The sequence below is a fragment of the Diuraphis noxia genome, unplaced genomic scaffold (assembly GCF_037042655.1).
Source record: "Diuraphis noxia isolate RWA-SAM2 unplaced genomic scaffold, SU_Dnox_SAM2 contig0001, whole genome shotgun sequence".
NCBI classification, from domain to species: Eukaryota; Metazoa; Arthropoda; class Insecta; order Hemiptera; family Aphididae; genus Diuraphis; species Diuraphis noxia.
In genome coordinates, this window is record NW_028301711.1 from 21,972,312 (window position 1) to 21,984,060 (window position 11,749).

The window sequence follows — 11,749 nt, forward strand, 5'->3', positions numbered from 1 at the left end:
CGATTAATTTAAGAGGACGTTGTTGGCTCGTTGCACCCACATGTAAAGTCTCCGTAGTATTACACACGTACAAACAGCTATGATCATTTTAAAGATGTAGAATCTCAAAAATGTCATATCTTACTTAAAAATTATATCGATAAAAGCCTGAGGTTTAAAATTTAACATGGAGCCCTAGATAATAATCTTATACTTTAAGTTTTATAATAGGCAGGTCAATTCAATGTAATATCAAAACTAAAGTAAACGAAAATATAATTCATTAATACGCCATAATAACACTATTGCTAATTCAAAATTCACCAACATAAATATTAAACAATGTACAAAATTAAAATAATCGCCTAATGCAAAAATCAAACAAACTGTACTGTGTTTACGAGAATGTCTCAGTCCAGGGGGGGAACGTCAAGTACCGCTTAAGTCGGAGGATTTGGATGGATGTGGGAGGAGGGTGGTCGTCAAAGTACCTATTTATTGTCATTACAAATAAACAAGGCGGATTTTACATAACATACATTACATCCATGGAATTTTTCAAGCATCCGCTATAAAAGCTAACGGTAATATCGTTTATTTCCATGTATGTGGGGTGGCAAGATATATTTATATAAAATACGAAAATACGGGAATTAATCTTTTTTAAATGAATTTATATTTTGAATGAAATACCTAAATATTTGGATTTTTGTCTTAATGATAGATAAATAATATAAATAGCTTACAAATGTATTAATAAAAATCTTTTTTTTTTTTACATTTGATTATAATTTTACAAATTATTTTATTTAGCATTTAGTATTTATTAGTAGTAACTATATTATTGTCCATTAATAGTATTTTTCGGATGATTTCGAAAATCATGAAACGCTGGGCGCTAACTGACAAAATATAAAAACTTTAAATATTTTATGAAGACTGTCGCTACAAATGAATTTATATTATACCCATTTACAAATAATGATGTACACGTACATACGCACTATACAATGATTATGTATTATCTTTAGTTTTTCGCGGAATCGTAGTCGTCGTCGCCTCTGTATACGAGCTCTGATCCAATATGAATAAAGGCAAAAATAACTTTGTTTATCATAATACGAGTACCTATAGCGAAAACAATAATATTGTTCTACAAAATGCATAATAATATATTTATTGATATATATATATATATATATATAAAAACAGATAAGTAGTTGAAGAATGCATTTTTGATTTCAAATCATTTTCTTTTTATATTTTCTATGCATGTAAATAGACATATTAAAAAAAAAAAAAAACAGGACCATTAAGCGTCGCGTTAATTTATATGAGGACACCGGGAAATAATTTTGTAAAACGGTACTTGGCAGTATAATACGGCAAGTCTGCCCACCCTATGACCAATATTATGTCAACTCAACAGTTAGCATTGTTGGAATAATCGTGTCAAAACACTCGACACATAATATTATTGTGCACTCTGCGATTTTGGTCTGTTTCAGCGACGGATGACGCAAACGATCATGCTCGCCACAATATCGTAAACTACTTAAAATTGTTGTTTAGGTTATAAGACCAACATCCAGTAGGTAACGTCGAACTGGCTACAAGTACAAAATATTGTCAATTACAGTCCAAGTAACAATAACTGAAATAATAACATAATAACGAAATAGTTCGATAGTTAGACCCTCCATAGTCCATACAGACCGTACATGAGAAGACTGTCCATAGACCTATTCAATATTAACTTAACGCGATTGTCTCGCAACTTTTGAGCGCGTTGTAATCTCGTAATTTTCCAACCAAGCGATCTCCTAAACAAACAAGCGGAATTTATAGCAATCCTACAGACGTCGGAGTGTCGGACGACTCTCGCGACTGGCTGTGCACAGTCGATAGATCACGGATATGACTGATACATTACATTGTCAAGCATTACGAAATTATAGATTAGTGAACACTAACAGTATTGCGATGTATATCGGTGGAACGGAAGTCGCAAATATCGCTCGTAACTGTACTAGCAGCTCTCAAATCGTACTGTTTACGGTCTTTAAACTTTAGCCGTGCTCAAGTGTATATATTGACCGTGGTCATAATATAATAATATTATGTTTTATGTATTGTACTATTGTCGTATCAACTTGACGTAAACGACGACGTGTCTTTACACTCTACTTGGTGTCATCATCATGTCTATAATTTGTTGGTTGTACACACAACGACATAACACACAACACACGGATCACATAGGTAATATAGAAGTATGCGACATTTTATTACATTATCTTGGTAGACGTGGTTAAACATGTTTTTATCAGCAGTAATCGAGATTATTGATTATAATATTTAAAATATAAATTGATATATATCGCGGTAGTATCAACAATGCTTCACTGTAACCGTACGTTGAATATATTTATTCTACATTGCGGTAACATCCGGTTAACCCAGCCGGCATTCGGCCAATTAAAATGCGGGGACTTAAACGCGACCAGTAGATTCACGGACGACGCCACGGAGTGTGCAAACGCAAAAGCACATACCAGATACCAGATACGTCTTGCATATCGGTACGCGCCAGCCGCGAGCCGTTGTTGTTTTCGTCATACGTTGTACACGAATAGAACGCTCTCTATCGTGACTCGAACTTTGGATCCCGATTACCGCGGTTTTTTCGTAGGGTTGCAATGTTAAATATTAATATCATGTTCACTGATAACAGCGCAAGTTGGTACTAATTGGTAAGTCGGCCCGCGCAAAACCAACAGCTGACTGCCGAGTGCCGACGTAACGGACTAACGGCAGTTTTTTCGGTTATGATTACGCCATCTCCTCATTCTCCTAATCTCCTCGGTGTATTCCACTTGTCATAAGTTCTCTATTATATTTATTTATAACCCGCTTGTCGCGTCGCGTTTGGTGCCCTAAAACCACGTCGTTGTCAACGCTCGACTACAACAATTATTTACTGTCTATCGTTCGGTGTTCGCTACAGCTCTGCCCGAGATGACCGGACGAAGACGCCGCCGCCGCCGACGCCGACGCCCAACCGATACCGCTCGGCCACGCGGAATCTGGTGAACACGACCCCCCGGGGAACAACCGATCGTGGCAATGGCCGAACGGCGAGGTGGACGTGACTACGTGAGTATCAATAATTGTGACCGTCGAGGACCACATGCGGGATACGGGATGCGTTTTTCGGGCCTAAAAATTGGTTTTTTTTTCTCTTCATTGTTCACGCTGTCCGTTGTTGTTGTTGTTGTTGTTGTCAAGTGCGGGGGGGGGGGGGTGATAGCGACGAAGACAACGTGAAAAAAGAAATCTGCCCCCGCCATAACGTGGTCGTTCAATGTGTTCAGTGCTCGCCGGCGAATGGCGTTCGTATACCATCACCGCCGCCACCCGTGCAACAGCGCCGAACGTGTCGTTACGAAAAACGGTGCGCCTCGCACACATGCGGCCGAGCAACGGTCACCAGTTTGAAGTCGGTACTTACTACAGTCGGTTCTCCTCCGTGTCCTTCCTCTTTTATTTTTTGTTTTCGTTTCTCAACAACCGCCTCCCTTCAGCGACCGAAACATTTTTGAAGATATTTCGTAGGTAGTCTATTGACGAGTGTTCATCGGATCGCCGCCACTGTCTTCGTCGTTCTGTCGCGTGATGGCTAGACGCTTCTATCGCCGTCGGACCACCAAACAAGAGACGTCCACGGTCGGAATCTTCACCTTTGCCGCCGGAATCGCCATTGTGTTCGTCTTGATCGTCGTCACTGTTGCTGCCATCCGTCATGCGATGTCACCGCGTACGCGTAACGTTTAATGTGACGTGTCCTGTCGTTTTAATAATATTAATTATTACCGTCTCGAATTTTTACAACTTCTCTCGCTCCTCGTAGCAAAGACGTTTATTGCTGTCGACCGGACAGTGTTGATTTTTTCCGAATACGACACTCAAGTGACATTGCAACGGATCTGGCTCGTCGCCGTGTGCTACTAAAATATATGTTGTCAACGCACATACTGTGGCGCCCAATTAAAATCCATCATCTGCTCCAAGTACAGACCTTATATCAATATACTCATAGGGTACGTATCTACTACTTATGTCCAGAAGGTAACATTTGGGTCATCATTTGTCAAGACAGGTGTCATTGACTAGAATCTCATAATTTAATGTCTCATATTATCTAGGCTTATGTTTTTAAGACAACTATGTACTTTAACACACTGTAATCGACTTACAGAAGACCATATTAAATTCTAATTAAGATAAATAGCTATATAAGCACGTAAGTTCAAATTAAGTGTCCCTATTCATATAATTTATTAATGATATAAACCAGAATTGCATGACAACTTGTTTGAATTGAAAAAAATCCACAATATAATAGGTATTTAATTGTTTGTATTATGTTAAAGTGTAAATTTTTTAGGATCAGACAAGAATTGATGGGCTTATAGAATTGTTTGATTTGTACCAGATTACCTACTGATTCATAATGATGGATTTTTCTCCAATTAATAGTCAAAACCAACAAAATGAAGATTATCATCAACAAGTAAATTTTAATATTCTTATATTAATGCATGTTGTTTAGATTTAAATTTTGATATCAAATTAATACATTATAGATCGCTTTTCCATCGAGGACTGATCCACATACATATGCAATTAACACCACACCAAGTATGTAAAAATCACCTTTATATGTCTTCATTATTATCATTTTATACCGATAATTACTTTATTTTGGCTTCTATGATATGTAAATATTATTGTATTTATGACATGAGTTAATTTATTACTTCAATTTTTTTTTTATCGATTTTGAGTTCCATTTGTATGTTATATGGTATGAATTGATTTGCAGTATTTTTCTAATGTTAACTGAATTTAATTTTTTTTTTTTTAGGAATAAGTGCTATAAAAACAACTAAGCAAATACATCCTTTTAATGTAAGTACCTAGTGATTTTATTAAATTATGGCAAGTTGTTTAGTTGTTTAAAATTAATTGCTAAACATAGGTAATCGAAGCACATTTATTTTTAATTTGTTTAAGACTAATAAGCAGTGTTGTGCAATAGCTAAATTTAGTTAAATAAAACAATTGTATCTTTTACTTATCTAGATAAATTACATAATTGGTATCTACCTGTCATCTAAGATAGAAAACTTTGTCGTCTAAATTAATTTATCTAGATTGTTCACGAGACGTAGTCTGAAAAATATACGAACATAATATTTTCTGATATTATTTTTAAAATTGTATAATGTTTTCGCATTATATATATAATGAATTATACGTATATATTTAGGTACCTAGAATTATTATTGTCATTTGTCGCTAATGTGCACCACTTTTAAGAAATTAATAATAATAATTGTATCGTTGATCGTCAATCGTCGATTGACGACAATGATAGATAAACTTTATATAATAATATTAAATAATTCAAGTCGAAGGTCTAAGAATAACCTGATAGACGATAGTACTGGGAAGTGGGAATATTGGTATTATAATAGTGTAAAAATACCAATAACTAATAAGAATAACTGAATAAACCACCAGCTCCACTCAGTCCACTCACCATTCGCCAACAACCTTTATTAATTAACTACTGCAAGTTATAAATATTTCATTTATTATTAGTCATTGCCTATGGAAAAAGTATCATACCATCACAATTGAGTATTCAGATAAATAGTTATAACTCATAATTGTATTAATAGTTTCTACAAACCTAATATAAAAAATAAAATTTAACAAAATCATGTTGTAAGAATAAAATGTATAAAAAATCATTTCATTTTCATCTAGATAAAATTGATTTTATCTGTATCTATATCTAGATATATTTTAATTTATCATTCTCAATCTCTATCTAGATATATTTTGAGTTCATATATCTTATCTATATCTAGATACAAAAAAATGATCTAAACACAGCACTGCTAATAAGTGCTGGTAAATTACACACACTCCAAAATGTCCAATTTAAATTTTTTACAATGTATGTATGTGTTATTTGACAAAGTGCTGAAGAATTTTAAGAAATCGATTTTTAATAAGATATTTTTTTTTAAATCTCATGAAATAATTGGTTTTGTATGTATTTTGGATATATTTGATTTTAATCAAGTGATTCCTAAAAATTTTAGTCCTGAAACTTAAAATTCAACAATTTTTATTTTAATTACAATCAAACTTCAGAAAGTACTTACTAATTTACTACTAGTAGTTTTTATAGTAATGCAAACAAGAATATATTTAATTATTGGCTGAGTATTGTCATATGCATGTATGTCCAATAGTTGCATCTGGCTTCCACGTTTATGCAGAATAACAGCCATTCTCAAAAACACACTTATATTAATTTATTACTTGCACATACATTGCCCAAATGTAAATGTCATATGGATTGTCTATATATTACTACTAATAACATAATGTTCTCCAGCGCTATTAAATTATATTTTATTTTTTGTTTACAGTATCTTTTCCAACCAGTGGATCCTCCGCAATTTTCCTCTCACAATAATCATGGTATATTAAATTTATTCATATTTATTACTTGTATTCTATAAACAAATACTCATATTTTAACTTTTTTTTTGTTTAGGAATTTGCGTTAAAGTCATTGAGTATGTTTTGGAAATTGAAAAGAGAAGACTCACTGACCAAGCTTCTAAAAATACACATGATGGTGCTAATGTCTCTGAACATTCTTCTATAAACTATGGTAACTAATAATCATATTACATTAAAAATGTAGATATTAAAAGGGAGTCTTGGTTTTGTAATTTATTGAACATGTACAATATTAATTATGAAATCCACAAATTGTATTAATTGAATATGCTTTAGTAATATTAAATGTAAATCTACGTTTGTGGGTTATTGTTGAACCACTGGATGAAATATTCCAACATTATTTGTCCCAAATAATATTCAAGAACAAGATTAGTTTTCAAAATACTTTAAGAAGACTCTACATGGGCGTTTGTTGTCACACTAAACATTTTACTATGTTTTTTTTGAAATTAGATTGAATTTGCCCCTAATCAAATTTAAAAAAAGATTATTAGGTAGTGCATTTTGGAAGATTTTATTTTTAAGAAGTTATGACCATTTTTAAATTGGGGGGGGGGGGGTTGTATATTTTAAAACAATCATATTTAAAAATAATAATATCACATAATTCTTCTAAGATGCTGTAGATAATATTCTGCCTTTAAATTTTATAAGATGTAAATTCAGTCTAATTTTAGAAATTACAGAGATAACCGTATTATTGTGAATGTAAAATTTGACATGTACAGTTATAAGATGAAAAAAACAAATGCCAGTGTGGTGTCCTCTTAAGGCTATTAAAAAAAAAAAAATATGCAAATAGAGTGTATTATTGGTAAAAATATGATACTGTAGTTAGGTTTTATACTTAATAAATAGTTGTTAAAAAAACATTAATTTTCTTATTGATTAACTATGGTTTTGTGTAATTTTATTTAAAAGAAGTAAAATTTATTCAATAAAATAATCTTATAATTTTAATAATTCAGTTATTTATTCAATTTTTGTTGGGATTTTTAAGTTTTTTTTTATAATTTTTGTTTGTGTTGTCTACCTCTTACAAGCGTGTGACACAAGCAAATTTGTTTGCTCAGTAGATCACATTTAGCTCCATTAGTTTAATATTCAAAGTAAATTGAACTCTCATAAAAATTAAAGGTATCATTATTATCTATGGCTTCTCTTAGGCTTTTTATTATATTTTAATTTTAAAGTAAGTTATGAGTATTTTAAGATATACAAACAATTTACAATTTTAAAATACTCATAACTCGAATTAAAATATAAATATAATAAAACCCTATGAGAAGCCCTAGATAATAATGTAACCTTTAATTTTTATAAGAGGTCAATTCAATTAACTCTAATTATAAACTAACGAAGCTAAATGTGATCTGCTGAGCGTAATATTTACTATGGTTATACACTTGTAAGACAGAGACAACACATGCAGGTATCACACCATTCTAAATAAAATTACTAAGTTATAAATATTCAAAAAATTAATTTTATCATTTAAATTGACGATTGCCAAATACATTTTCATAAATAAATTAAAAATGTGTTATACCAACTTATTTTTTTTTTTTTAAATATTGTTTTCTTTTTTTGAGACGACTTAATTATGTTGGTTTCTTGTTTATATGTTTATAATATATTTTAATAAGTAATAACATAAATGCATATTTGTATATTATTAATTTTCTTAATATGGATAAATTTTCAACAAATTACTATATAAATACGTAAAATCAATAAATTATAAAAAAGTTCATAATATTTATTCTTTATTATAACTTACTTGTAGCCACTTCTTAATAATTTTTATATTTTATTTATTAAGTGGATAAGAAATAAACTCTATCAAAAATATAATCAACTGTCAATAACCATGTTTACAATAAAAAAAAAAAATGCTATTTGGTAATATGCGCAAATTCAAACATATCCATAACCCATACTCAAAGAATTCAGTTAGAACCAAGCTTTAATTCAATTTCTATTCAAAATTGAAATTCTTACCACATTATAAATGTAAAACTTTTTATGCCACCTTATATTTATTCTTATTGAATAAATTCTATAGTTTGAAAAAAGAATTTTCTTAATAATTATTAGACAATGTAATTCAAAACTTAAACAACAGGATTATCCTTTAATTGGAAATGAATAATAGGTAATTAAAACAATTAAAGTGTATTATAGAATGATAAGTACTATTACTCAAACCAGAAAAATTTCATTTTCAATACTTTTGTAGGTATTTTTTACAATAATAAAAGTGTTGCAATGTCTTTAAAATTGTTGTATTTAAAATGATAACACACTAGATACCATTTCTTTTGAAACTTTAGAGAATACTTTTTTGTATTGCTTTGTTTTAGGTATAACATTGAGGAATTATATTTTACATTTTTTTTTCATTGAATTTCACTAATTTTTCTTAGTTGGTTGCATAGTTTTATATATTATTATTTATTATTAAAGATGTTAATTAAATTATATATACCAATAAGTCTTATTATATTTTATTAGATACTGTTACTATGAACAATCAAGTCCATATTCCCACTGATCTTAATATACAAGATACACCCACATCAAAATCATCCATAGTAATAACTCATAATGGGTAAGCATTTTTATTCATTCTTTTTAAAAATCATTATTATATATTGAACCCTTTTATTTATTTTATTTAAATAGAGTAAACAAAAAATGTATTCCAAGTGTACCAACGAGTGAACTTACACCCTTCAATCAAATTATGTATGAAAAGTCTATAGAATTACACAATTTAAGTAAAATTAAGAAATCAGTGGCATCAACTTTTAACACTGAACAAAATGGGTTTCCTCAAATGTCAAATTCAACCGGTGAACAATATTTCTCCAGTTTTGCAAGATATATACCCAAAACACCTGATATACAACTAATGTAAGAATATATCATATTTTAATTACAAGTGTTTTAAATGTATTAATTTCTTTATTCTAAAACTTAAGTTATATATTATGAACAATTATTAAACTTATTTATAGATCAAGCCCAATTCGCTATGAATATCGAGAAGAAACCAAAAATGTTCATCGTCCTTATTATGGTAACTATTATCTTAGTAGAAATTTTTTCAGTGATTAAATTTAATATTATTAACTATAAGCAGTCTTGTCAAGTATTTGATCAGATATACTTAAATATAGGTATAATAATACTTTTTAATCTTTCTGATCCATTCAGGTAAGAAAATTAATTTTGTAATTAATAATTATTTATTTAAAACTGACACATTAAGAATCATCAGAACTTTATATTACTCACTTAATTTTATACTAATAAATGAAAATAAATTATAATTTGTTATATTTTAATATTAAGTGGACGTTACACCCGCATGTGTTGTCTCCGCCTTACAAGTGCGTAACATTGCAAAAACTGTTTCGCGCGGGAAAGAACCGAGAAAACTACATTTATAACTAAGAAACAAAATTTTCACCACATTAAAAGGAGAATTTTGTTTGTGCGATATCGTTTTTATTTTTTCGATATCCGAACTACAAAAAAAGTTTGCTTAAAAATCACAAAATTAATGTATTATGAAACAATAAAAATTTTTTCGTATAAGTGATATTGAAAAAATAAAAACGATTTTGCACAGACAAAATTCTCCTTTTTATGTAGTGAAGATTTCGTTTCTTTGTTATAAACTCATAACTGTAGCTTTCTCGGTTCTTTCCGCGCGAAACAGTTTTTGCAATGTTACGCACTTGTAAGACGGAGACAACACATGCGGGTGTAACGTCCTCTTAACTAAACAATCATTAATAGTGCGTTAATGAAATATTTAATACGTCTATTGCTTTGTTATAATTACAATGATACAAAATATATAATCTAAAAACAATCTAAAATATCGCCATATGCAAAAAAAAAATCTAAAATATGATAATTAGTTCTTCTGGTTTTCAAAAATTATTTATATGCCAATACTTAATTTCTTATATTAATTCTTCCAAGACAGTATTTAAAATACTTAATTAAAATGATATTCTAAATAAAATTTTAATATACTATTAAATACTTTAAAATTAATTTTTCAGAAAGTATTTTAAATACTCTCTTGAACTTATTTGTATTCTAAAACTTTCAACATTTTTAAAATCCAATAGAATTTTCCAGTGGTTTTCTGATCTTTGTTATATTAAAATAATTTTAGTTAAAATGAAATTATTAAAAATGCATTTATCATATTACATTAATATATTTACAAAATGTAAATGTTTTAATTCATATTCAATTACTCCAGAACTATAACATAATTCTTTGAGCTTAAAATTAAGTTAGTAGTAAATGTTTTTAATAATACTTAAATGTGTCATAACAATTTTAAATTAGTCATTATTTTAATTAAAAAATTAAACATCTACTTGTTTAATTATAATAAATAAGTTAAATTAAAAGAGTGGTATAAAGTACTTAAATTTATGCCGATCATTTATTTCTGTTCTAAAATAATTTCTTTTTAAATTATTTTGATATGATTTAAAATGTATTTAGACTGCTTATTAGTTATTACTCATAATACAAATCTTGGATCATATTAATCGTAGTGCACCTTTTATTTATAAATTAAACATTATAAACATGTTTAAAAATATTGATATAATTGATCTATTTTTTGTTGATTAGATACACCACTGCTCCCTTCATTTCAACTAACAAATGAAATCGAAAGTCTTCAATTAATAATAAATAATACTGCAAAGTCAAAATCACATGTAAGTGTTAACTAATTATTATTAACTATAGTGATTTTGTTTCTTTGAGAGCATACATGATTTAGTGATCAATAAATTACTTATTAAGTCTTATTAAATTAATTTTAAATTTGAGTGGTTAGCAATGGCACGTGGTTTTATAGTTTTTTGTAATATTATATGTTGTTCAAATTATTGTACCTAATGTATATATTGGATATAGGATTGGATTAGATTGTTAATACTACGCATTCTACGCAACAGTATTCAGTTTATTTTATATTTAATATTAATTAGCTTATTATTTTCTAATAACTAATATACATTCTAAACATATATTTCTTTTTTGAAAAAACCATGTACATTTTTGTACTATTACAACTCTGAAATTTTGTATTTTAAAATTTCCAAAATGTAATCAATAT

General features: G+C 29.1%; 1 protein-coding gene across 1 annotated transcript; it reads left to right on the plus strand.

Annotated features, from left to right (window-relative positions):
• The first annotated feature begins 2,779 nt into the window (after positions 1–2,779).
• LOC107161866 (uncharacterized) lies at positions 2,780–11,360 on the plus strand. Its single transcript, XM_015508457.2, has 10 exons — positions 2,780–4,079; positions 4,427–4,552; positions 4,626–4,680; positions 4,907–4,950; positions 6,489–6,540; positions 6,617–6,736; positions 9,103–9,199; positions 9,274–9,504; positions 9,609–9,670; positions 11,257–11,360. Exons 2-10 carry the CDS (start codon positions 4,493–4,495, stop codon positions 11,358–11,360), a joined length of 825 nt encoding a protein of 274 aa, XP_015363943.1. The 5' UTR covers positions 2,780–4,079; positions 4,427–4,492.
• The last annotated feature ends 389 nt before the right edge of the window (positions 11,361–11,749 follow it).